Source organism: Calypte anna, chromosome Z, assembly GCF_003957555.1.
Source record: "Calypte anna isolate BGI_N300 chromosome Z, bCalAnn1_v1.p, whole genome shotgun sequence".
NCBI classification, from domain to species: Eukaryota; Metazoa; Chordata; class Aves; order Apodiformes; family Trochilidae; genus Calypte; species Calypte anna.
Genome location: NC_044274.1, coordinates 64,366,989 through 64,393,620, shown reverse-complemented (window position 1 = coordinate 64,393,620; position 26,632 = coordinate 64,366,989). Strand labels below are relative to the sequence as shown.

General features: G+C 40.4%; 1 protein-coding gene across 5 annotated transcripts in view; it reads left to right on the top strand.

The window, feature by feature from the left end:
• The window catches only part of ECPAS (Ecm29 proteasome adaptor and scaffold), a 63,752-nt gene that overhangs the window by 30,427 nt on the left and 6,693 nt on the right, over positions 1 to 26,632 (top strand). For 3 of the 5 annotated variants that reach the window (XM_030467745.1, XM_030467749.1, XM_030467747.1), the window contains 28 exons: positions 161 to 241; positions 1,041 to 1,269; positions 1,780 to 1,871; positions 3,521 to 3,655; positions 5,779 to 5,944; positions 6,325 to 6,497; positions 6,980 to 7,081; positions 8,479 to 8,602; positions 9,554 to 9,699; positions 10,730 to 10,784; positions 11,567 to 11,681; positions 12,556 to 12,624; positions 12,876 to 12,993; positions 13,977 to 14,144; positions 15,035 to 15,114; positions 15,876 to 15,981; positions 17,122 to 17,169; positions 18,150 to 18,271; positions 19,388 to 19,538; positions 20,441 to 20,506; positions 22,317 to 22,406; positions 22,933 to 22,999; positions 23,699 to 23,790; positions 23,892 to 23,958; positions 24,193 to 24,384; positions 25,311 to 25,519; positions 25,987 to 26,030; positions 26,391 to 26,583. In XM_030467745.1, coding sequence (XP_030323605.1) covers positions 161 to 241; positions 1,041 to 1,269; positions 1,780 to 1,871; positions 3,521 to 3,655; positions 5,779 to 5,944; positions 6,325 to 6,497; positions 6,980 to 7,081; positions 8,479 to 8,602; positions 9,554 to 9,699; positions 10,730 to 10,784; positions 11,567 to 11,681; positions 12,556 to 12,624; positions 12,876 to 12,993; positions 13,977 to 14,144; positions 15,035 to 15,114; positions 15,876 to 15,981; positions 17,122 to 17,169; positions 18,150 to 18,271; positions 19,388 to 19,538; positions 20,441 to 20,506; positions 22,317 to 22,406; positions 22,933 to 22,999; positions 23,699 to 23,790; positions 23,892 to 23,958; positions 24,193 to 24,384; positions 25,311 to 25,519; positions 25,987 to 26,030; positions 26,391 to 26,583 — 3,300 coding nt within the window. The remainder of the gene's footprint in view (positions 1 to 160; positions 242 to 1,040; positions 1,270 to 1,779; positions 1,872 to 3,520; positions 3,656 to 5,778; positions 5,945 to 6,324; positions 6,498 to 6,979; positions 7,082 to 8,478; positions 8,603 to 9,553; positions 9,700 to 10,729; positions 10,785 to 11,566; positions 11,682 to 12,555; positions 12,625 to 12,875; positions 12,994 to 13,976; positions 14,145 to 15,034; positions 15,115 to 15,875; positions 15,982 to 17,121; positions 17,170 to 18,149; positions 18,272 to 19,387; positions 19,539 to 20,440; positions 20,507 to 22,316; positions 22,407 to 22,932; positions 23,000 to 23,698; positions 23,791 to 23,891; positions 23,959 to 24,192; positions 24,385 to 25,310; positions 25,520 to 25,986; positions 26,031 to 26,390; positions 26,584 to 26,632) is intronic. The other 2 variants (XM_030467748.1, XM_030467746.1) reach the window with 1 other exon arrangement.

The following is a 26,632-nucleotide window of genomic DNA, read 5'->3' as shown; positions in this document are numbered from 1 at the left end:
GTGCATTGTGCCCTTCTTGTTATAGAACTGTTGTACATTTTCAGTTGCTAAGTGGAAGATAAACACAGTTGCATCAGCAAAATTTTGTTGACCTTTCCAACATCTCTGCTGTTCTTGGGGCTGACTGTTCCAACCTTTATATATATACTCTCTTGTTTAGGCCTCTCACCGAATGAAAACTCCAGCTAAATATATGACTGGAACTGCAGCATTGCCTTTCAATCCTGCCACATTTGGAGAGGTAATTGTCTGGATTTATTTCCTTGGATACTTATACCATTATTTATTTAGAGGACAGTGCAAGAAGCTAACAGTAACCATAAGTCACCCTACATTCTAAAATTCCTCTTATAAACAGAAGTGGGGATTAACTCTCCATCCTTTATCTGTCTGTCCTTAAACAGCAGTCTGAACAGGATTTTCAGAGGGTGTGGGAGGAGTGTTCCCAAGGGGGCTGCTTCACTGCTTTCTGCAGCATACCTCATCTAGTGGCTTCTCAGAGGGTGATATTGGCAATCCTGTGCAAAAGTCCCATTATGGTCTTTTCATAGCAGATTCCCAGCTTCAGTGATTCATAGAGGCAAACGATGCAAAGTTAGCAATGCTTTGGGTTGCATTTGTATGCATGCCAAATTAGTATAGGATACAGGCTGAACTGCCTGCAAGGAAATTGCATCAGCTTATGGTAAACCATAAGTGTGTGTATGATTTGTTCTTTTGAGTGATGCAGGCACTGTAGTCTGCTTACTCAGGCGTATTGCAAAAACTGGTCCTGAGATTTGTTACACTTCCTGTTTATTCCTGTCTCCACGCTGACCCTTCTGTCTAGATTTGATTAAAGAATAAACTGCATTGCTTTGGTTACACTACATACAGCATATTCCCTGCACTTTAATTTTGACTTCTCCACGATTTTCTAAGTGCTGACACACTCGTTGTCTTCTTCTCTTCTCTTCTCTTCTCTTCTCTTCTCTTCTCTTCTCTTCTCTTCTCTTCTCTTCTCTTCTCTTCTCTTCTCTTCTCTTCTCTTCTCTTCTCAGATAGTTCTGTATCTGCGGATGTGTCTTGCTCACAGTGCAGGTGTGGTGCCAACCTCACAGAGCTTGGCAGATATGCAAGATCATGCTCCAGCCATTGGACGTTACATAAGAAACCTCATGTCTGGCAACCATATATCATTTTCTTCCTCCTCATCTTCAAAAAGTGCAGAAACCAACCCTGTACATATATATATTGGGCTTCTTCAGCAGCTCCTAGCTGGTGTTGGAGGTAAGAAGCTGTTTGCAACAACCTCTTGAAGAAGTTTTCCCTTAACAGGGTCAGTTGTCACACACAGTGCTTTGAACTGGGCTGCAACACATACTCTTCAGTTTTAACATTTCCTCTTCTATTCTGCTGTGTGGGTGGGAGAAAGCAGGACAGTAAAATTGCTATATCAGTCATAATGATGCTTTAAAATTTGGAGACCATTGTCTGTAACAGCTTCCTCACCAGTGAATGCTATGTCATCCTCATACTGATTATTAGTTTGTCTGTGACAATCATAGCTTTAGAACACCTGAATGCCTTTAGAACAAATTTCTACCAGAACATTTTCTTCTGTTAGTTCCCTGACATTTCTGAGAAATACCCTATTTATTATTCTGTATTGTTTGTTATCCCTAGTGAATTGCAAATGAATTATTTGAAATGCTTGATACTTCTCAACCTATTTGTGTCACTGATGTTAGATTGTTGTATAATGCTGCTTAATAACCTGATTCTTTAATTGCTGTTTAGGTTTGCCAGTCATGTATTGTCTTCTAGAAGTCGTTTCAGTATATCCAGAAAAACTAGCCACCAGATTTGTAGACAAAATGGATTGGATAAAGGTACAATGAAAACTGGTTTATTTTTTGGGGTGGAGAAGATTTGGCATTAGCAAAATCTGGCATTTTCTGATTGTGGAACAGAGTATTATTTTCAAGTTTGCACTTAGTTTGAAATCCTGTATTTATGCTTTTAGTCAACACATCATGATGTGTAGCAAGCTAGGGAAAATTATTTTTTGGATCTTTGGTGTTCTACATGGTCCAGGTAACCTATGTCATTCATCCTGTTAATGTTGTCAGTCAGTTTACGCCCTTGATCAGAAGATCCATTAAACAGCACAAGAAAACTGAGAATAAAATTCTGCAGATTTTTTAAGGAATTGGTAATGCTCTAGTGGGAAGATGCAAGTGGCTTCTCAGAATATGATATTAATTAGATCTTTAATTGTTTTTGAGCCCGTTCTTTGGAGGGTTTTTTGTTACCCTCAAACAAAAAACCCAGAGAAGCTGGAGCCTGCTTGGGAATAAACAGAATAAAAAGAATTCTGCTTTCCCTAGATTGTTTTCTTGGGCAACTTTCTGCTTTTTTATGCTTTGCTTCAAGCATCGATGATTTGCAGCTTGCCTTTGCTTTATTAGGAGAGTCTGGCTGAAAAAAATTTCTCTTGTGCTGCATTGCACTGTATACAGTTTACCACATCTCATTTAAATGCAGGTGTGAGCCTCAAAGGAGGGAACTTAAAACCATTCTCCTTTTCTGTACTGCTCGTCATTTGCAGAAAAAAACTTTTTTTCTTTGTCCTGGTATACATTTGCAAAATTAATCTTCTAGGGGCAGTGATACTATCTAGTTCCAGAAGCACTGTTGTAAATCATCCTTTGTGTGATTTCCCTTTGCCAAATGAAAGGAGCAGGTGCATGGTTTTCTTTTAAGTTGGCTGTGGGATCTGGTGTGAATTTTGAGATGAGGTTTGCATTAGGTTTCATGAACCTGATGGATCTTATCTCTTTTTTGTTTACTCTGCTTATTTTCACCTTCTGTATGGTGGCCCAAGGCATTCAAAGCTTTGTGTGTGAATTTTTCATGAGAATATTTTGCATTATATGTCATATTCATGGCTGAGGTAAGATTATAGCTTAACAAGTTAATTGAGGCGTCCCAAATTCAACAGTGTAATGATTTAGGTAATAGAAGGTCTTTAATGCAAAATGGATAAATTTGCACTAAGACCTGTGATTTCTTGGACATTTGCTTTTTTGTCACCATTGGACTTAACTGGTTTAACTTCTTTAGGTGTTTGGGGTTTTTTTCCTTTCTTTAATAAAAAGGAAATGTAAGCCTTCAGTGTATCAGGAAAAATAGTGTCTTTAGGTTGTTTGGGTTTTTTTTTTGCTCAATATGAAAAATGTGGAGGCTTTTCTCTGAAGACAAAATTCAGCCAAACATTCAATCAGTGTGTTTAATGCAAAACCAGTGGGTAGCCTGCTTGTGGCTAGTGGTAATTTTATAAACACAGAGTGTGTAATGAATGCTCTGCTGAATTGTTTCTTCCTAAATGTTAAGGCTGTTGGTTTAAAGAGTGGGGTCTGATTTTAGTAGTATTTATGTAGTTGCACAACAGCTGTGCTTGAACATTGGAGCTCTGTATGAACAGAATGTAGAAGAAGCTGCTGTTATATTTTGTATTTCTTTTTAAAAACTCCCACAGAGCTTGATGAACACAAACAAAGAGGAAATGCGTGAACTTGCAGCCCTGTTTTATTCTGTAGTGCTGTCTACCATGTCTGGAGATGAGCTTAAAGCCTCCTTGGAGCAGCTGATCAAGATGACAAAAGACAACCATGTAACTACCTTCACTGTCTGTTTTTTCTCATGTTTCCCCTGAAATTCAAGGAAATTTGAATCTTATAGTGAGTTCAGGATGTATGAGCCTAATCTGAGTGTAAAATTTACTATCTGTATTCCAGCTGGATGATGAGAAGGGATTTTTGTTGTAGTTGAGTGCAGCAGATCTCCGAATAAGTTAATCCCTGAAACTGTTGGTAAGGTCACTAGGTGGTTTTCCTGGAGGCATTTCTCAAGCAAAGCCAGCACCAGCAAATACTTGACCAGGTTTAGCCAGCTAAGTGTTCCTGGTCCTGTTTAGTGGTAATGGATCACAACACCTATCTCAAACAATTTATGTGTTCCCTGTTCATGAGCAACTACCTGTAGTTGCTGCAGGTCTTATTACTTGCAGAAATAATAAAGTGTTTAACTCATGAAATGTTTTACTTCCCTTCTTCTCCTGAGCCACAGCAGTCTCCTGGCTCCCCCCTGACTCTGATCTTGTCCTGCCAGCAGTGTGAGCAGGCTGGGGACTGTCTTATTCCCTCCCACCTCACATGGAGTGCTCAGCAGCCTTCAGTCTCTCTACAGAGTAGTTTTGCCTTCCTTCCCTCCTCTTGCGGCTCCATCCTCCTTCCATTACCTTTATCTCTGCATTTTGCCATTATAAGCAGAAACAAAAATAAATCCTGAAAACAACTAGGGCAAGTTTCTGTGCTAGTGTGTCTTGAATCCTTAAAGGGAGGGAAAGTAGTAGCATTTTTACATTGTATTTCCCCAAGATGTTTTTATTTCAGTCTCTCTGAAAGACTTAGTGGGCCACCATTTTACATTGCAGGTAACAGGTTCAAATGCTGGCAAGAATTGCTGATGGCAGAACTTCTAATCACTTAATGCTATAATTAACAAACATGATTTATTTTGAACCTGTGAGATCTATGTCTGTGAGCCAAAGCTGTGTCATTGGCTTAGTTTTATGTAGGGCACAGCTTCTGCAGTCACAAAGATGGGTCCAGCACAGATGGGTCCCAGCCCCACTGCTGCATTCTGCACCAGTCACCCATGAAGGCAAGGCTGGCCTTGCATTGAATTTGGCTGAGCATAAAGAGGGATGTGAACTGCTGTGAAACACAAAAAAGGTGTTCCCATGCATTTTTGTGTTCGTATTCTGGTTTGCTGCAAATGTACAAAACCAGCTGAATCATTGTGGGGTGGTGGTGATCTGCAGTGGTTTAGTGAGGACTGCAGTGTAAATGGGTAGCTGAAGTGGAGACAGGGGAAGGTCCCAGCTTCATCTGGTTTTGCTGCTGCACAACCACAATAAGGAGCAGTCCCTGGTGGCCAAGCTTGCTTAAGGATCCTTTGCTCCCAGCACAGTTGCACTGATGCAACTTTTTGCAGATTTGTGGGAAATACATGAACTCACCAGAGTTTAAGCCCCCCCCCCCCCTTTTTTTTTTTTTTTAAACTAAGGTAATATTTAAGTCTTACAGCCTTATTTCTGCACGAAAGCTTCTTGTTAGTATTCACCTGTGGGAATGAGCAACATCATTAGATAGTCTCAGTGCCAAATCAGCATTGGACAAATTAATGTTCTTGGCACTTAATGGTAGTAATTAGTTTTCACAGTGTGTGGCCTCCTGAACTGAGTAAAGCCATTGCGTTCAGTGAAGCGTATCTCATTTCTAGAAGTGCAAATCTAAAGTAACTCTCCTTTTTTTACAAAGGAGTACCTTTTGTTTCCCTAATTGTAGTGTACCCAGTTTTTAAGCAGAGATGGTGTAGTTTTATCTTAGTTAATCCTTTTAAGTCTGTACTTACAAATGAGAGGAGCTGGATTTTTTTTAAAAAATTTTTTGCCTATCTAGTTGGGGGTAGACTTTATCAGTATGAGTGCTGGTGAAATTTTTTGATATGTCCTCCTCAACCTCTTATAAATTTTATTAGTTTATCTTAAACTTCATCCATAAGAGAGCATTAGCAATATCAAACTCTTCTTTCTTGCGTTATGTGTTGAAACTCTGCATTTTTCTGGTTGCCTTCTCATCTGGCTTGTCCATATCTGTTTTTAAATCAGTGCTTTGTAAGTGTTACTTGCTTTGAAAATGAGATTTTCTGCACTGTTGGTGTTGTCTGTAGAGCCCGGAGGTCCAACATGGATCCTTGTTGGCTTTGGGATTTACAGTAGGAAGGTACTTGGCCAAAGGGAAAATCCGGACAATGGAACTCCATGAGATAGAACAGCCAAACACTGCAGTCATGCCTGAACAAGAACAGCTGATAAAGTCAACGACAGAGACAATAGGTAACTTCCTTCCTAAGACTTTGCTGCATGTTAACAGTTGTTTTTTAACCACCCCAGACTTAGGACTTTTCTAACATATTCACCACATAGATACTGTAAACTTGAGTTTACTTTCTGTGATAGAATTTACAGCCTGTAAAAATGTCATCTGATTAGATGCATGGACATAACCTTTTTCAACAAGAATTAGGTGGCCTCTCAGCATGTAGACCTGCTTAGAATCTTCTGAGTGTCTCCTTTCACTTTGTTTTTCTAGCAAATGCTTTCTACCAGCTGTAGAGGACATAAACCCTTTGCTCTCTGCTTTCATGAAATATAGGTGCCTGCCTTCTCACCTAAATACTACAAAATCCAAGCCATGTTTTACTTTGTTGCTGTAGGTTCTTTTCTGGACAGCTCCTCTCCCTTCCTTGTGGTGGCTGCTTGTACTGCTCTTGGGGAGATAGGAAGGAATGGCCCCTTGCCAATCCCCAGCGAAGGAACAGGATTTACAAAATTGCAGCTTGTTGAAAGCTTATTGGCCCGAATCCCTTCCAGCAAGGAAACAAATAAGGCAAGATTCTGTGCTGTTACTATGATTCTTGTTAATTTCCAGAATGCTGTGTCCCCAGGTTTCTGTATTACCTGTCAAACTCAGCCTTGGTTTTTAATGGAATTAGACTAATCATTTGCTTTAGTGACTCAGAATCAGGCTAAGGGTTTTTTCAGTGTTGTCTGGCAGTTGATGAATTTTGCTTTCTGTAGTCATAAGTAGAAGCTTAAGGGATGAAAACTATGAATGGCCATAATTTAATTAGAGAAAGTTTTGAGTATTTTCTTCTACCTGGAAACAATTCTCCAAGGTAACAAGACACTTGTTTTGATCATTGTTGTGGAAGAGAGGTACACTGATTGATCCAATAAGTTACTTAAATGTCCAACACCTGATACCGTAAGTGAAACTTAAGCAAGGGCAAGAATGAGTGGGTTTAAAGTGTAGCTTCTAGACTTACAGGAAAGTTATGTGATGGTGTTGTTTTTATGTTTGTATTTAAGATGAAGGAACGAGCAATACAAACATTAGGTTACTTCCCAGTGGGAGATGAAGATTTTCCCCACCAGAAGCTACTGTTGCAGGGTTTAATGGATTCTGTGGAGGTGAGGCATGATCAATAAATTTTTCTTTATACTGCTGTGGGTATTTCTGTTTCGATGTTTTTTATATTTCTAGAGTAAATTTTACAAGGACAGCTGCATTTTTGAATAGTGCCTCTGGGTTTTTTAAAACTGTCTTGAAATAGGGTGCATAGGTAAATTTGAGGATTGAAAAATGTTTTATGCTACAGTTTAAAAATTTACCCGTTGAGATCTCTGCCCCACTTCCTGAGACAAGTATGTGTTCCTGTTCAGGAGGACTGTGTATTCATCTGTATGAGTAAAATCTTAAGAACTTGTAGTAATGAAGCCACAAGTCTGTACTTTGGCCTTCAGAAGTACCCTAAAGGTAGATAATACAAATACACCTTCTTTTTCATCTGAACTACATCAGCTCATGTTCCTCACTTGAGTTAGAAGCTTTGATTATAGGAATATATGTATCTTTTGTCAGTTTAAATGCATCAGTGTAGTACACTGTATTCTTCCACAGCTCTTCAGAGCCTGCTATGCATACTGCAGTATGCCTAAAAGCAAAATTAAATAGTCAAGGATCAAACAAGTGAGAATAGTAAGAACATTGTGTAGACAAACATAAAATGATTTTCTAAGTGCTGTATTTATCTTCTGTAACTGCTTAGGGATATTACAGCTTCTTTCAGAAAATGGGTACTTGGGAAAAAAAAACATATCTTAGATTGCAGGAAGCTAAAGGTTTACTTATTCAAGTGCCTGAGTATTTTATGCTTTCAGAAAATAAAGAGGGTACTCAGCAGTTATGGAAATTGGTTCTTATGACTCAAGATACGTCATAAATAATGACTAAAAAGTAGCAAAGCTCTTTACATTCTGTTCCTGAGGGCTTAGAGAATAGAGAAAAGAGGACAGAGAAACAAAGCAAAGTATTGTCCTAATTATTTTAATGTGAAAATAAGTTTGTTCATCTCCTAGAAATGCTCAACTTCGCAATTTTGCAGGATTTCTCCTTCATAATTGCAGGAAAATCTTTTGCTACTGCATACTGTAACAGCAACACAGTTATTTTCATTAATGACTGGCAATCTTGTTCTTTATTTTATTTTCATCCTGTCCCTCCAGTTCTTTCTGTTCTCTAAGCTGAACTTTTGCAGAGACTAGCAAATGTATGCGGCACACTTTAAATATAAGTGTGGAAATTTTAGTTTTTATGATTTTATTTGGAGAGTTTGACATTGCCTTAGTTTCTGCCAATTTCAGTGAGTCTGAGCTGCCATTTAGTCCCAGAGGTTTATCAAAAGAGTGATCAAATCAGTTCTGAGAGCTGGGCCTGGGAGAGAGCCTGTAGGTTTGTAGAGTAAGTGCCAAAGGTTTTGGTGTGGCTTTAGCTAGTACTGTCAGTGAGGCTCCATTGTGTTTTTCAGGCCAAACAAATAGAGCTGCAGTTCACTGTTGGTGAAGCTATTACCAGTGCTGCTGTAGGAACCAGCTCAGTGGCTGCACGTGATGCATGGACAGTCACAGAGGAGGAATATACACCTCCTTCAGGTAGGCTTTCTTCGTACAGTGGGTGGGCTGAGGAACATAAAATCTTACAGTTCTGGACCAACACCAGGCTTCGTAACTTTATTTCTGTGGTGTTTTAATTTATAACAGTACCAGTAAGAGACATTCTATATTTATTAATGCATAGCTTGATGTTCTGCAAGGCTGAATTGTATACAGGTTCCACATCTCTTGGTGTCTTGATGTCCATCTGCTCAGAGGATAAAAGACTTTACTTCATGTCGTTTAAAGAGCTTCTGATGAGATCTTAACTCGTTGTCATTTAGCATTGCATTTGTTCTGTTTTTTTCATTTTGGTTTGCCATGCCGTGTGAGTTTGAGATTTAGCGTATGCAACTGTCCTAAAATACTGGGAAATAGGGTTAAAGAATTAAATGGAAGTCTCTTTCCAACAACCTGGATTGATACAATTAAGTGACATTTACATGCTCTAAGTGCAGAAATTTTATTTCACAAATATTCTGTACCCATTGAAGTAACAGGCATGACAAAATACTGTCTTTGAAACAGGCAGCTGTAAATATCAGCCTCAGACCTGCAAACAAGTTTTTTTAGTATGTTGAGAGTGGTCTTAGATCTTAAGTGTATGCAAAGTGAAGCATATGCAGAATGTGGGAGTCCTAACAAAAAAGAAAGTACTGCTCTGAGTTTTGCACTAGATAATTGGTACCTCTTCTTAGGCTCTGAAATGCTTTCATGAAGGAACTGAGGACTCTATTTAGAGAAGAAATATCTCCTCTATTTAGAGGAGAAATGCTTTCCCAGTGACTCCACTAAAAGCTTTTCCTTAATAAGCAGAGGTTAAGTTGTCACCTAAGTACTCTTCACTGATTAGGTTTTACATTGCCCATGCACATTATATTTAAATTAAAAATGGGTGTGGCTGATTCTCAAGGCTCCCCCCCTCCTCCTTTCTTTCTTGCTGTCATGTAGATTTGAAAGTGAATGATGTGGTTCCCTGGGTCCTCGACCTTATTTTGAACAAGCACATTATCAGCCCCAACCCACATGTTAGGCAGGCAGCTTGCATCTGGCTTCTGTCAATGGTGAAAAAACTCAGCACACATAAAGCAATTAAGGTAAGAAATACGCCCTTTCTTAACAATGGCTCCTTGCCCCTATTTTTGCTTCTCACCTACTGTCTGTCCCTTCCTTTCCCTTCATTTTCATAGCCTCTTTTCCTCCACTGATGCTGCAGGTCATATTGAGGCTTTTTTGAGACATCTTTTGCTACTTGGGGAGCATACTAACTGGCAGATCAATGAGGCTGTTAAGCACCTTTCTAAACATCTGACTTGTTATTAAACCAGAGTGAGCTTAGTGTGAAAAGCTGTTTTAGGATGAAGTAGTACATCTCTTGGGTAGAAGAGGTTGGTGTCTTCATAGTTTTTAGGATTTATATTTGGAAAATCTTGAAAGGAGATATAAGAGGGGAAGAAGGGATAGAGCTAGATGGAATTCCTGAACTCATTTGTTTCACAGAGTTTATCACAGCTTTGGAACCTAGAATTATTATGATGTGCTCTATGCTCAGTGTATTTTTGGTGCAGTTTGATAAAAATCTTACATTAAGGGTGCTCGTTTATAATGAGAGATTGTGAAAAGTCCTGTACAAGGACTTAATAAAGCATTTCCAACCAAAATATCATGTCCCAGCGTAGAGATACTATAGACTGTGATGGAACCACATAACCATTTTGTGCTCTCCAGGTAATGATAAAAACCTTTGGGACAATAGGTGCTTTGCAAATCTAAGATGTTAATCTCAAACCTTGCTGTGGATTATTACACTCCTCTGAACAATGGGTCTGGTGGGAGGTGGCAAAATCTACTATTTTGAGGATGACAGAAAGACATCCTTGCACGAGGGCTGCAGGCCATATTTATGACACGTGACTGCCATGTATTAAACAGAGAAAATAAAATACATGGCTTACTAATAGCATGGTGTGTTTGTCTGTTTGTCTGGGCACTTCTTATCATAGCTGTAGCTCCATCTGCTGACTGCATTGACACAGTAGCGTCTGTTAACTGTTAGGAACTTGAGACCAGGGGATAAAGGGTCCAAAACCTGGATGGAAATAATGTCCTTTTTTTTTCATTTTACAGTCTCATCTCAAGGATATTCAAAGTGCATTTGTTTCAATTCTGTCAGATAGTGATGGTAAGTACTATGAAATCATAAGAGTTCTGTCTTTTGATGAACTTTTACCAGAATGAAGGAAATCTTTTAACAGGCAGAAAGTCACCTACACCCTCTCTGTCAGTCAGCATTAGAAGGTAACTGTAGAAACTTCCCATTCCTGATGTAATAGGAATGATTTATTTTCTAGGCACCTCATGTAGACAAGCAGCACAGGGTTTTTCTGTGCTTTGTTAACCAACCACAAATCTTTTTCTGTAGTTGCCCCTACAGGCTGTAATAAAAGAATCTGTTCAGTGGTGCTACTTGTGTTCTGCTTTGGGCAGCAGGATGCATATCACAGAGTTCTGCGTGGCCAGGAGTGCTTAGCCCTCTTGGCAGCAGGTTTTGGCTTATAGATCCTACCCATGGTAGCTAGTGGTAAGGATGGCATCCAGCAGCCTATACAGAGCTCACTGAAGTTGAAGACAGTATTGCCATTAGCTTCCCTGAACTTCAGAGGCCAGCAGTGTGTCAGAATACTTACAGCTCTTAGAACTCTCTCTGCTATTTCAACAGCTGCAGTGACAGTATTAACATGAAGATGTCATGTAATCTGGTGGGGAGAATGTCTTCAGAACAAATTGCTGCTTCAGGCTAGAAAGCTTGTGTCTTACTAAACTAAACCTGCTCCAAAATGGAGAGCTGTGAACTGCAGTACAGACCTTCATTTGCTAGGCCATGATTTTGCTTGAATCTTGTTTTTAAGTTTTTGTGTTAATTCTGTCCTTATTTTTAATCTTAATTTGTCAAATCTCTTGCAGAGCTTAGTCAAGATGTTGCTTCAAAAGGTCTTGGGCTGATATATGAACTAGGAAGTGAACAGGATCAGCAGGAGTTAGTCACCACACTTGTGGATACCCTTATGACTGGGAAAAGGTACCATGAGCTCAGAACACAGGGAGAGTGTGTTTCTGGTGGGAGCAAAAATGTGTCTCTTTCGTGTGTGGCAAGTTATATTCTGTGGCCAAGGGCAAGCCAATCATATCCTTACATTGCCAGTGGGTCAAACTGGGATGTTTCTTAATTCAGCTTAATTAGTCTGGAGTTAGTCTGTTTTTGTTACATTCAAGAATGCTTCAAAATCATGATTCAGTCCTGATGCAGACTGTTAAGATCAGTTGGGATTTGGTTAGATTTTCTACTTGCTGCATTGTATAATTGCAAAGGACAATGAAGGACCTCTTGCAGCAACTTTGTATCAGGTCAATGCTGCAGAAGTAGGGACATGCCTGTGCCTGAAATGTACCTTTTCCTGAGGAAGTGGTATTAATGGTCACTTGTCAGATTTAGTGCAAAAAATGCTGGTCTTACAGGACTTCTGGCAAGTAATTGTGTTGTGCAGTGCTGGAAATGCTGTTTAACAGCCCACTCTGTCTAACCTGATGTGGCTGTGGCCACTGTGAATGGCAAAAAGATAGGCTGGGTGTGTGGGGATCCAGTGGTGATACACAGGTGGCTTGTGTATGGACAGAAGTAAAACCCCATCATTCACTGATTTGACATTTTGCCTTCTGGCTGTACAGCAAAACCCTCACTTTCTGCAGCAACTCCTTCACATAACATGATACACATTCATGAGTTTCCTTGCAGTGTGTGTGGCTTTGCACACCTGTATGTTATTTGTGGGATTGGAACTGAAAAAACGGGAAGTTACTTAGTTAATAAAGCAAAACAAATTAGTTTTCTTCTGTAGCATGCAGTGCATTCAGGGGTAGGGTTTGGTAAAGCTAATACTGGACCTCTCTTCCAGCAGAGCTAAGCATGAGATGACTGGAGAAACCGTGGTGTTTCAGGGTGGCTTGAGCAAAACTCCAGATGGGTAAGTTTCCTGACAGTTTCAATGACAAACACAGTCAGTGGTGAAGTGGTATTTCCTTGCTTATAAATCTGCTTATTGAGTTTTTTCTTCCTTCTTATTCTCTAAGTTACCATAGCTATCTTTTTTCTGGTTCAGATAGTGTATTCACTTCTCTCTGTCTGCTTTAGGCTGTGGTTTGACTATAGTTTTAGGTATTATGGCATTTGTGTAGCTAAAACTATTGACACTGATTTCCCTTCTGTTTTCCAAAGTCAAGGCCTTTCTACCTACAAGGAGCTTTGTTCACTGGCTAGTGATCTCAATCAACCAGACCTGGTGTACAAATTCATGAATCTGGCCAACCATCATGCCATGTGGAATTCTCGGAAGGTAATTTGCTGCTTTCATACCACATTTATTCTCACTGTGAGTTCTGGAACAATAACTGCATTTCTGTCTTTGGTTATGTGAGTTATGAATAGCTGCATGTGGAGGCCATTTGTTAATACTTTAGTGTCAGGTCCAATGCAAATATACCATACTGAGAAACAATTTTAGGATTACTTGAAGTTCTTACAATAAAACATTGGTATCACAGGGTTCTTACCATCATCATCTTATGACCTTCTGAATCAACTGTGATGTTTTTCTTTTTTGTGTGTGTTAAAAGGCCAGGTATTGATGCTTTCAAACTGTGAAAATATTTTGAAAACCACAATCATTGCACTGAATGGATTGAGCAGTTTCTTTTTTGGCTCTCCTGCCAAAAACTATGGGACTTCATGCTTAAGCATCAGCTCCAATGTGTTAGAATTGAAAATGGAATTTACAGTGTTGAAGAAAGAATAGACTATGGAAGAATACTTGAGTTCAAAACCAAAGATGGACAGATGCAATATGATAATTCCTAGAAATGTCAGATTGTAGAGCTAAGGTGGAGTAGTTTTATTTTTAGTTTTTCATATCCTAGGTTCTATTTCCTATAAACTCATCAGAGTTGTAGGGAAGCAGTGACCCACTCTCACCATTTTTTCCAGGAAAGATTCTCTCTAAGAAAAATCTCTTTAGGAAGAACATAGTCAAACCTTGATCATTTTAATTCACCACCACTTTGCAAATGAGGTCAATTGGTATCATGAAGTGCAGGTTGGAGAGAAGGAAGTTTTGAAGTAGAGTATTGCCTACTGAGTGTGATTGTATGCCTGTGGTCACTGTGGCACCATAGCACTGATGGGGTCTGGTACCATTCTACTCCTTTTGATTTGATTGAAATCTAAACTGTCAGTCAGCTTTGCCACTGACTGTGCCCAGGAGCAATAACTGACTGAGTGAGCAGATTATTTCAACAAATACTCTTTCTGTCATCATTTCAGGGAGCAGCTTTTGGCTTCAATGTGATAGCTGCCAAGGCTGGAGAGCAGCTGGCTCCGTTTTTGCCCCAGCTTCTTCCCCGGCTCTACCGTTACCAGTTTGACCCCAACCTGGGCATTCGTCAGGCAATGACCAGCATTTGGAATGCCCTGGTCACTGACAAGGCAATGGTGAGTGAGCAGCAAAGTGCAGAGTGCCAGGTAAGCTGCTAGCCAGCAGCATCTCAGAGAACTCCATGGGACAATTGCATCTTGTGAAAGGAGAGGCTGTGCGGAAAGGGGTGAGGTGTTATCCTACAGAGAAAGAAGTGCTTAAATACATGGATGAACTGAGGAATGTGCAGAAATTTTGTACTGCCTCTTACATGTGGAAGGATATCTTGGACGTTGTTAGTGCAGCCACTGTTAAAGTTTATGATTTACTTTACTTAAAGAGGGTTCTTTTCACATTTTTATGTTGCTTTGATGCTATTTAGAAGAGAAGCTCTCTCCTGAAGAGAAGCTCTTCAGGACTCCTTATGTCCTAAGAAGTCTTTCCTAGAGCAAGAGCATCTAGATATGGTTCCTCAGTTTATAAGGGGGAGGGAGCCTATGGGAAGAGCTTGTTCCATCAGTTTCAGCATAGCTCCTCCCAGAATAGTTTGAGGAATAAGTGATTCTTGTGAGATTCCCCTGTTCTGGCTCTGAAACTTTGTAATTGGGTTTGTAAACATAAACTGATATTAGCGTTAAGCCATTCACTCTGATCCCTCATCAAAGCACAACTGTTTCCCCTGCACATACATGTTTGATGCTGCATTTAGACAGTTCAGCTCATGAAGGACTGAGGAACTCTCCTTTCTTCTTCTTGTCTCAGTGTTAAGCCTTGATACAGTGAAGAGAAAAGCATGTCCAAAGCAGAGTCAGAGTAACTTTGCCTGGGGTCAGCTTTGGCAAACATTTGTTAATCTGCTGTGGTTGAAAGCAGGTTGCATTGTCCAAAAAGATTTTTTTTTAATCAGTACAGGACAATAATGTATGGTCCATGCTTGTTTCATGATTTTTCCTTTTTTTATTAATAGGTTGATAAGTACATGAAGGAAATTCTTGAGGATTTGGTCAGTAACCTAACCAGCAGTCTGTGGAGGATCAGGGAATCCAGGTATAGCTAGGAAAATTAAGAGATTTTCCTTTGAACTCTCTTCTTCATGATAAACTTGTTAACCTGAAGAAGTTGAGGGGGTAAAGAAAACATGTCCTTTCATAGGACAGAGCCCAGTCTCATGTTCTGCATTTGGAGTGTGATAAAATCTTGAAGCTATTTGCTTCATTGAGCCTGAATTTTTTTATTACACGTAACTTGAGCATAATACTAAACAGCATGCTCTAAAGAAGGAATTTTCTGGTCATGAAGTTCTTGCCTATCCTTGGACCTGAAAAACTGCTTGATGTTGGAAAAAACTTGACAGTCTGTCTGTCTGTGCATGTGTGGCAGCAGGATGCCAATTAGTATAGTATTTTAATAAACTGGTTTTTTCTTATAATTATTTACAATTATACTGTATTGAGAACTTCAATTTTAATTGTAATTCCAGGCTTTATACCGTTTTGTTTTGTTCTTAACCTATACTTACAGTAAGGAAATCTGAAATTGTTTTTTAACTGGAATGTTTGCAATAGCAATTTTCACCACAGCAGCCTTTCTGTCACCTGTTTCAGATTTCACCTGACTGGCTGAATATTTTTTTCTCTGCTGAAGGAAAAGGTCTTATGACAGAGTAGGTTTAGGGTTTGGTGAAAATAAGGAATGTGAAGCAGTTCTTGGGTTTTTTTAACCATCTACCAATAGTTACACACATATTTATATATACACCTGTATCAAATAAGTTGACCATTAGAAGGAAATAAATTCCTTGTTTGCAGCTGTCTGGCACTGAATGACTTACTAAGAGGAAGACCTTTGGATGACATTATAGACAAGCTTCCAGAGATCTGGGAAATCCTCTTCCGAGTGCAAGATGACATTAAGGTAATGGAACTGATTATTGAACAGGAATCTCCAGCAGGAAGTACAGTGACCGAGCTCTGAGGTGTTTAAAGAGAGATTCTCTGAGAAGTGAAGTTGAAGCCAATGGGAATTTTGGGTATTAAGCAGGCCAGAAATTCAGGCTCCTTGCAGTTAAAAGTACCAGGCTGCCTTTTAAATTCCTTCTGTGTGTTTTTTCATATTTTTAAGTGTAGATTTGCATTCTGACTGTGCTTATTCTTGGTTGGTCAGTATTTTTTCTGGACATAAAATAATTCCTAAGTATTTGTTTGACTTGCAAGTACAAAAATGTTTTGGGGCCACTTGTGTGCTTAAATGACTTGCATGTATGAAGTCAGAGTCCTCAGGTCCTCCCAGGTTTGAGATGTGTTTTCTACAGATCTTCTTTGCTCAGTCTTAAGCAAGGCTGAGCTGTTTTCCAAAGTGTATCAGGAAGTGGCTTCCAAAACAGTATATTTAGTATCTTCAGAACTGTTCCAGGGCACTGAAAACAGCTGAGCAGTGCTAATGAGGTATATAAGCCTCCAAAATAGCCTTTTATGAAGGGTCTAATTCTTGAATTTTACCTGGAAATTATTTGGGAAGGTTTACTTGCTGCAGGCCATATTTTTTCCAAGAACATCCTAGGACCGTCCCAGTCCAGGTGATTATCTTTCAGTACCCAGGAATATTACTAATAAGTCCCTGCTTCATCAGTACACACAAATTTGAAGAATGTAGTGGGTGTCACATGCCAGTAGAGCTACACTAATTCTACTGTTTGTTTTCAGTCCATCTTTCTTTAGTTCTAGACATTCAGGTGAGTAAAGCTTCACTAAGCAACAAGTATATAGAGGAGGGGGCAAAGCATAAGTAAAGGACTGCATACTTATTTTGACACTAGAAGGTTCCATTGGTTTGGTTGGTTTTTAGTTTTATAGTTTGATAGGCATTTTCTTATTTTGTGGTTGTTGGAGGTTTTTTGTTTTGTTTTGAAAAGGTCAATCAATAAAGATACTAGATTATTAGCCACAAATATAGCCTTGTCATTGCTAGTGTTACGTTTTTCAGTTAAACTTACCAATTAATATGAATCATTCTACAGAAGATTTTAAAACAGTAACAGTGGACTTCTTTTTTCAGGAGACTGTGCGAAAGGCAGCAGAACTAGCCCTAAAAACTCTAAGCAAGGTAACACTCTAATTTTGTAATTTGCACAATGTACGGTTTTGGTGCCAGGTAATAATTCACTTTCATATCTGCAGGAGTGACCTGTTCACTATAGATTGTTGTTTTGAAAAGATCTCTTGTGTAAGATGCAGTTGTGATAAAGAGAACATCCCTAGGAAGCAGTCATAGTAAGACTGACCTCATGCTCTTCTGTACTTGGTTGACGCTGGTACAAATCTGCTGCTCGAGGATAATGTGATGTGGAGTTCTCTACAAGGAATATTATGAGCAGGGTTTTTTTCTCCTAATGTAACTTTTTTTTCCCCCATTTGGGAGTGTGATTTAAGGGAAACTTCCTGTAACTTCCAAGCCAACTGATCTAGTTTACCAAGTCCAGCCCACTGATGTGAACTAAAGTAATCCAGTCTGGACTTCACTCTCTGGTGCTGTATCTGACACAGGATTTTGGGGGTGTTGTACACATACCACTTAATATTTTGTTTATATTCCTCTAAAAAAGTCACATCACTGGAAATGGAAAGAGCTTGTAACAGCTATATTTAAAATTATGTCCTTCAGAATGCTGCAGAATGGCATTTCAATGGCTCAAGTTGATGATCTGGTTCCAAAATATTGTTATTGCCATTGCAGAATCTCTTCTGATTTGTGACTTGCTATTCTGCCTCATGGAATAGTTGAATGCACATGGCTGAGTGAGGCTGTCCCTCAGCTGAGAGGTCATTCAGTCTGTCTATTCCTTCAGATTCAGATCTAGGCTCTGAATCTGCCTTTTCTGGAAGCTGATCAAGAGGGTTAAGTACTTCCTGGAGATGAGAATGTAGGTGTAACAGCTGTCAGCAGCAGCAGTTGCAGCAGGCTTTGGCTATCAGCAGTTGCTCTAGTTGCTGTTGGCTTCTTCTGTGTGATGGAGAAGGGGTTTTAATGTAGTGTGAGCAGGAGTTTTGTACCTTCTTGCAGCACCGATTCTCATCTGTCCCCAGGTCTGTGTGAAAATGTGTGATCCCTCTAAAGGAGCAGCAGGTCAGAAGACAATAGCTGTATTGCTCCCTTGCCTCCTGGACAAAGGAATAGTAAGCACAGTTACTGAAGTCCGATCTCTCAGGTTAGTTTTTCATGTCAGTTTCCTGGGGGTTAGGTCATAATTTGTCCCAAAGAGACACAGCTTATTCACCTGAGCTTGCAGAATGTTCTTTGTGTTTGCACTGACAAGTTTCTCCCCAAAACAGCCTTTCTGCTAAGTCCTTATCTCACTGAGTTCAAACAGCAGCCCCAAGAACTGTGCCTGTCTTTTGGAAGTATCTGACCTCTCTGTAAATGCCAGATTGGATTCCCAGCAGGAAGTTATTTTCTCCCTGTACAACTGGTGAACTGATGTGCAAGCAGTTTGCTACACTTGAGGCTGTCCTTCAGGACTGGCTTTATCTTTCCTGCTTGTAAACAAAAAAATCCCACGATAGTTCTTGAAAGAGCCATGACTGATTTCACAGCTGGTTGTGAGGAATAACAGTTCACATCCCAGAGGCTACTGGATTTGGTCACAATGTGCAAATGCATTTTATGTCATGTAACAGTTTATGTAATGGCTTGATGTCCCTTGATGTGCAGGGACTCTATATGCTCATCACTTTGTAGCCTTGTTCATTCCTTGGTTTGCTTGAAGGACAGAAAAGCTGGAAGATTCAGGTGTGGAATGTAGCTGGTCTTCGCAAAAGTAATTGTCTTTTATTGAACATGATTATCCAGGAAGCTCGTAACAAGTTATAGTTAATATTTCTATAATATTTTCATCCTTTCTGAAGACATGAAAGCCCTTTGCCAAGTGGAGCCTGAGATGTGGTCAGTCTGAAAATTACGTGAACATGAAATTTGAACAGACGATTGTAATTTGTTTTCTTTTGGGCAGAGACAATGGATGTCTCTGGAGTGACTTTGCCCAGAGCTTCTTTACATGAAAATGTGTTATTTCTTCCTACAGCTGTCTGTAGTGATGTCTCTTTAGCCAAAGTAAGCAAAATGTAACATCAATTGAAAGCTCAGGGTTTGGTCATGATTTTGCTTAGGCAGAAAAACACCCAGATTTTTGTTTGCAGGTAGATTTATACTGGTGTATCTGAGATTTGAATTGACTTTTTGATAGTACTGAATTAAAGAAGACCATGGAGGGTTTTCAGCTAAGTCTGTGTGTTTCTCTGTTGACCTTCCCTTTGATGTTTTCCAGCATTAACACTCTTGTGAAGATCAGCAAAAGTGCTGGGTCTATGCTGAAACCTCATGCTCCAAAACTCATCCCAGCCCTGCTGGAATCCTTGAGTGTTCTGGAGCCTCAAGTCCTCAATTATTTGAGTCTTTGTGCAACAGATCAGGAGAAAGTAAGTTCAATCATAATGGGAAAGTATCAATAGAAGAGAGATAACAGATTTAAACTTCATTCAGTGAACAGAAAAATAGCAGATTTGGTTGAGAGGTGTTAAAAAATAAATAGCTAGTAAGTTACTAAAAAAATTTGGATTGACAGAATATGGCTGGAGAAATGTGGAGGTTTTGGAAGGGTTGCATTTTTAAAATTTGTTAGACACCCCCACGTTTCAGAAAGAGGAGAACTATCTTAGAAAGAGCTGTTGTTCAGCTCCATGTACAACTGTGAAATAGGTGAAGAGAGGTGAAGAGAGTTAATTATTAAATTAACTGGAATGCACCTGTACTCTAAAACTTTGCTGCTGTTTTTCCCAGGGAATTAACTGCAAGACTTATAAAATAAATTAGAAAGTGTGCCATAGCACTAATGGCTGGAGGGGGATGTTGCCAGCACTGTGTCATTTAATTTTTCTCAAAGAATAAATAGCAGTCTTCTGGGAAGGTGACTGAAACCCACTGCTCAGAAGGAAATTTAGTTAGTTTCATTGTGGTGAGGGAGGGGGGCAAAATTCTGCCCCTTACAAATGAGAAGCATGTGAATACATCAGAGTGGGACCTTTTAGCTTTTCTCTCCCTTTTATCTTTTTTTTTTTCTTTCTTCTTCTTTTTTTTTTACCCCTCATTTTCATGATGTCAGGAGTGCAGCTTCTTCAGTGTTATAGCTTCTTCAGCTAGAACATCCATCTGCCTCCATAAGGTAGACATTCATAGTCTGTAGACAAATTTTCTGTATGTATGCATCTGAAATGGAGTTGGGGTTGAGTTTGTGAGGTAGTGAGTTATATCTGATGTTGCCCATTCCACTCTTTTCATGTTCAGTCTACACTTTGTTTTTGTTTTTTTCCTGTTTTTCTAGACTGCAATGGATAGTGCCAGACTTAGTGCTGTCAAGTCATCTCCCATGATGGAAACAATTAACATGGTAAGAACTTAATTCAGATGGGTTCTAGTGTAAGGTGTGCTGTAGAAGAATAGGGATTAAAGTGGAAAGTTTACAGAATACCTCTTCAGTGTTAATTTTATTATCACCTCTCCATGTGGATGGCTGTCCACCATATTTTTCATGTACTGACATCTTTCATCCTATTGCCACAGCTTGCTTTTCTGCTCAATTGTAAATAACCTTGGCTCCATTTGGAGTCAAACAGATTACTTCTCCACCTGAAGACCTGCCTGCTTCCATGAAGAGGGCATCTTTCAAGTGCTTTTCTTTGGATGGGGGCTCAGCTTGTTCTGAATAATCCTGACTGACATTTCTCTGAATCTCTGGCCCACAGTTCCACAATCAGCTTCTCACCTGGGCCTCCAACTGATGACATTCATTGTTCTCAAGGCACAAATGCTGTCCACCCCTTGCCTCATGGTTCCTTAGATATCCCAACCAGGACCTTGCCAGTGCTTTGAGAGTGGAGATGTTTAGAGATAATGCTGCTATTACTGAAAGCACTGTTGGCAGCTGGTGATTGGCACCATAGGAGCTGCAGATGCTCAGACATTATCCTGTAGGAACAGAGCTTCTTGTCTTCTGGAAATGCCTGTCCCCTCCCAAAGAAAAGACCCCTCATTCCTTCTCAGGCACCGTGCAGTGCCATGGGCATGCAAGGAGGCAGGAGGTGTGAGCTGTGATCATGTTTTAGGAAAAGCATGGCCACCAGAGGTATTCTTTGTTTCATGTGCTTGTGGAAAAGTTAGTAACAACACCAGGCCTTGTACATAACTGCATGTAGAGCTGTGTGTTGGTGTCAGAGGGTGAGCTTTCTATAAATGGTGTGTAAAGCAGCTGGGGATGAAAGGCTCAAGTAAAAGTGTACTCACTGCCACCCCACAGGCTGCAGCAGCTGCTGCTATCCCTCCTCTAAACCATTCCTCTGCTCTGCCATCCCTCAGCAGCAGTTGTGCTGCCCTGATCAATGCTTGGGATTTCCCTAGGGAGGGGAGAGACAGTATGGCTTCCCCTGTGGAGGTGTCCTGCTTATGAGCAGCCTTCTCTCTGTTACTCCATATTCTGGGGCTGTCTGGGGGATCATGCTTGGATGGGATATAATGAGTTACTCCTTTCACCACACCAGTGCAGGAGGGGAAAGTGACAGCAGATCTGACTTCTGAAGCTCAGGGACAGTTACCTGTATGTATGTTATCTTTAAATTTCCTTAGAGTCTGCATCTCCTCCCTGCAGACAGTGTGCTATAGACAATTCTGGTAACATGATGCTTTCTGTTTGTCCAGTGCCATTTTAGGCATAGGGGATCAGAAATTATGCCAAACACATCTTTGTTATATCTTTATGTCTTTTATTCCACTTGTTTGTCTTGACCTGTTTGAAAACCTGTCTTGACTAGTTTGATTACATTGTCTAGTTGGGATATGTTATTGCCAGGTTTTCAGACAGTGAGGTATTGTTGAGTTTTGTCCTAAAATACCCACAACTTTGCATTCCTTTCCCCCCACAAAAGGAGCTCTTCCTAGTGTGTTACTGCCATCTTCCTACATAGCTAGAGTGCAGGACTACCTCAGTTCCAGCAAACGAGCAAGGTCAGCTCGACATAGAAGTGGGACAGGAGAACCTGTGTGTGGTTGAAGGCCCTTTGTGGTGCATTTATCGTATGCTACAGCAAACTCTCAGCTGAGGACCAGACTGCAGAACTAAGGCAGACCTCACCTAGGAGTAGCTGAAGTCTGCCACCATTACCTTTTTTTCCTCTTTTTTCCCCCTCCCATGCCCCTTGCTCTAGAGCTTGCAGTATTTGGATGTGTCTGTCCTGGGTGAGCTGATTCCTCGGCTGTGTGAACTGATCAAAAGTGGAGTAGGCCTTGGCACAAAGGTATGTCTGTGATTTTATAGTTGATAGATAGTTAATAGATTTTGGAAACTGAGGGGAACACAGGGCAGTGTGACTCTGAAAACTGTTATGTTGACTTCCTCTTTTAAAGTGACATCTTGAACTCATTCACACTGTAATAATTTTGCATCTAAGTCTCAGTCCACTGATACTTCTGATTTTCTGAATGCATGCTGCTTTAACCTTCCCTGGGCTACGTAGCTGTTGTGCTGTGACACTTGGGTGTAGAAGGTTGTCCTTGATAGTTTAAGTGTTCCAGGACCGTCTATCCTGAATGTGGGTCTTGGTAACTTTTTCCCTTAATAATTCAATTCTTATAATTCATTTGTTACAAACTGTTCTGCTTTTACCCTTTGGCCCTCAGCTTATCAGAGAAGAGGCTGGATGAGGCTGAATGGGCCTAGATCATGTTATACAAATAGATATAGCATCAAAAAAAGTATTAACAGCAATAACCAGGGGATAATACTGTTTTATCTTACATTTGTTTTCCTTTGCAATCTTCCAGGGAGGCTGTGCCAGTGTAATTGTGTCATTAACCACACAGTGTCCTCAGGACTTAACACCTTATTCAGGTAAGTGTCAGGTTTTAAAGCTGCTTCTAACTGTCAGCTTCTAAAAGTGCTTTTATCACAAGAATGATCTTTATGTGTGTTTTCCGCAGAGAGATGTTTTAAGTTGCCCTTGTAGGTATGAGTCTGGCAGGCTGGGTGTAGGTCCTGGGAATGTTAAATACCTCACCACGTTGGAAGATGTAGAGGAAGGAGTTGAGAGAATTCACTATTGCCCAGCAGAAGCAGGACAATATATCTCTAGATATATAGAAATATCTCTAGACTCTCTTGGAGCAGACTGACAATGCCTGTGTTGTTAGTGCAGCACTGTCAGTAAGCACTTGTTCCTTCAGCTTCAGCTGTGGGAGGACCATTAACAGGCATTCTGCCTCCTTGGGTCCTATCTTTACAGTTTATTCTGCTCTGGTATTTGAAAGAAGGTCACCTTTCTGTTACAGAATAGAAGCAAAGATGAAAGCAGGATCAGTTGGGGTGTGCACATCAAAGGAATGTTATTAGTCAAGGGATTCAGGCTGAGCCTTGCTCTGTTGTGCTGTGCACTTCTTCTGACATAAGGACCAGGCAGACCTATCACCCAGCCAGTATGTTACAAGGAAAAATGCATAAATTCAGGCAATCTAATGAAGTGCAGGCTATTGTCATTCTTGCCACAAGCAATAAAAAATCACACTTTTGATAAAACAAAGTCTCTTCCAACAGGCAAACTTATGAGTGCTTTACTTAGTGGCCTGACTGATCGCAACAGCGTGGTACAGAAATCTTTTGCCTTTGCTATGGGGCATCTGGTCCGGGTGAGTTGGGGTTTGAGGTGGTTTTATTTTTTTATTTGCTTTTTTTGCTGTCATTTTTATTTTTAAAGTATTTGAGTGATTTAATCTCTTCCTTGTTACAGACTTCCCGGGACAGTAGCACTGAGAAGCTGCTACACAAACTCAGCAGTTGGTACATGGAGAAGGAAGGTATGTTGCTTTTGGAGTGTTCAGTTACAGAATACAGTGCTGAAAAAGCACCCAGTGATAGCAAAACATGGTAAAGAAACATCTCTGTATGGTGATGCTTGGTTTCACTGGCTGAATATTCCTCATACATCGTTACACAATATTGTGCATCTTCTGCTCCCCAAGAGGCAGTCCAAGCTGGTAAAGGAAAATCCTGCTTCCTGGTCATAATGTGTGATTGGTTTATTCCTTCAGAGCCAGTTTACAGAACAGGCTGTGCTTTAACTGTGCATGCCATGGGACGCTACAGCCCAGATGTGGTGAAGAGCCACGCCAGACATGTGCTACCATTGGCTTTTCTTGGTATGCATGAGGTTCCTGATGAAGAGAAAGGAGAGAAGGAGAATTCTACTCTCTGGACTGAAGTTTGGCAGGAAAATGTACCTGGTAAGTAGTGTTAAGAGTGGTAAAATCTTTCTGGGAAGCATGGGCCAAGACAAACCATCCTTTCTGGAAATCCATTTTGGAAATATGGATGTCTCAGTGTAAAAGATTTGGTAAGATTGTTCCTGTTTTTTTCTTTGCTAAAGGTGTTCTATATGAGTTTCAGCAGGCTGGCTTCTGTTCTGGCTATTAAATACAGAGGTGAACAAGCACAGTAAGGAGAAGTATTTTAAGATTTTTAAGCACTGGATGCCACTGTAATGTGGCCTTGATCATGGTGCAGATAACTGGGGATTTTGGAAAATTTTAATGCCATCCTTTGAGGCTGCTGCACACTGAAGTTACTGGGGGCTTTGGCCTGTGTCTCTCAGGTTGGAGATCTCTCTCATAATGCCTGTGGTTTTAACTTCAATTAATGAATTTACAGAACATTATAGAAGGGATTTTTTTGCCATGCTTTCTGCCAGCATAGGAAGATTTAGAAGTATGGTGAAATGGTTTTGCTGGCTTCTTCTTACCTGATACTGGATCTGGTGTATCAGTCACCTGATCATTTTTCTGAAGTTTGAGAAAAAGAACCTCGAAAACCTTTTTTGGTTACGTGTTTTTGAAAAAAATAAATGTTTTATCCCTCAGAAACAAGCTAACACAATGTCTAGTGTCTACTATATGGACTGAGATTAGCTCTTTGTCTAGGTACATGCTGAAGATTTTTGGTGGAAGCACCTAGAAATCAGAATCCATCTTCAGTTATCTTGGGAGGAATTCTTTGCCCCTTTACCTGAAGTAGGCCTTGATATGTTTCATGGACAAAAAAAGATAAATCTGTAACTGGTTTTTTTTTTTTCTTTTTTCCTTTTTTTTAAAGTGAGATCAATTTTTTGTTTGGTTTTTTGCAAAATTACAGTTTTCTTCTGTTTGATGTGCAGGTACTCAGGGTGGCATCAGACTGTACATGCAGGAGTTGATAACCATCACCCAGAAGGCTCTGCAGTCCCAGTCGTGGAAGATGAAAGCCCAGGGAGCAGCTGCCATGGCATCAATTGCCAAACAGACAGGCTCACTTGTACCACCTCACCTGGGGATAGTACTCTCTGCTCTGCTGCAAGGCCTGCCAGGGAGAACCTGGACTGGGAAGGTAAAAAAGGAACTAGCTCCTCATGGATCACTGTGAGCACCAGCACGTGGCCCTCAAGCAATGTTCTGCACTGCAGAGCAGCACATGTAGGAACTCCAGATTTTGTATTTAGCAGATAGAGAAGTTACAAGGAAGATAAGTAATTGGAATTCAGATTTCTTTAGGATTTGGGTTCCCATTTTGACTATTTCCACTGCACCATATTCTATCTTTAAGAGGTGCTAGCTTGTGCTCAGGGGCACTGCAAGGCCCCTTTCTGATGCCAGTTTAGTGCAGATGGGAAGCCAAGTCCCCTGCAGCCTCTACATGAGGAGTTGCAGGAGACAGATATTGCTTCTCTAGGCTGATGTCTTAAGTGTATTTCCCCACTCCCTCTTGCAGTGAATACAGATGTTTTATCTGTGCAGCAGCACTGTGCTGTGTGACTATGTAGCATTTCTCAGTGGTATCTGTTTTACTTCTTGCAGGAGGAGCTGTTAAAGGCCATTGCCAGTGTCGTCTCTGCGTGCAAGTAAGTGTCATGAAACAGGAGGTGCTCTGAGGATCTGAGTTCTCAAAATGAGGTTGTTGCATGGTATTGTTGCCTGTCTGGTGCTAAGGAGACTATAAATTTGTGGACACTGTATAAGAGTGAGGGAGAAAAGCACATTGGAAGCATACAAGAAGAGACAGGAAAGGAAAACAGGGACATGGGACAGAGTAAGAGTGAAGTAGCTCACCAGAGAGCAATTTAACAGTCAAAGCAACAGTTGCAGCTCTTGGTAGTCAACTCTATGTCTGTTCTCAGGAATTGAATCCTTTCTGTGGGAAAAGCAGCATTTGGGAAGGGATTAATGTGGGTCTGATAGTTTCTTTGTGTGTTGTGTTTCAGTTTAGAACTGCAGAAGTCAGTGCCTGGACAGCCCCCTGTCAGTGACATTGTCCAGGCTGTCCTGAAGGAGTGTCGGAAAGAGAACCCCAAGTATAAGCTGGTGGCGCTGCGCTGCGCGGCTGAGGTGCTGCAGGCAACAAAAGAAGACCGGTTCCAGGAGCTGGCAGATATCATCTTCCCCATGATAAAGAAGGTGACAGTTCAGCTTCCTGAGTTTTCCCTCTTTCAAAGCAGGACACCCA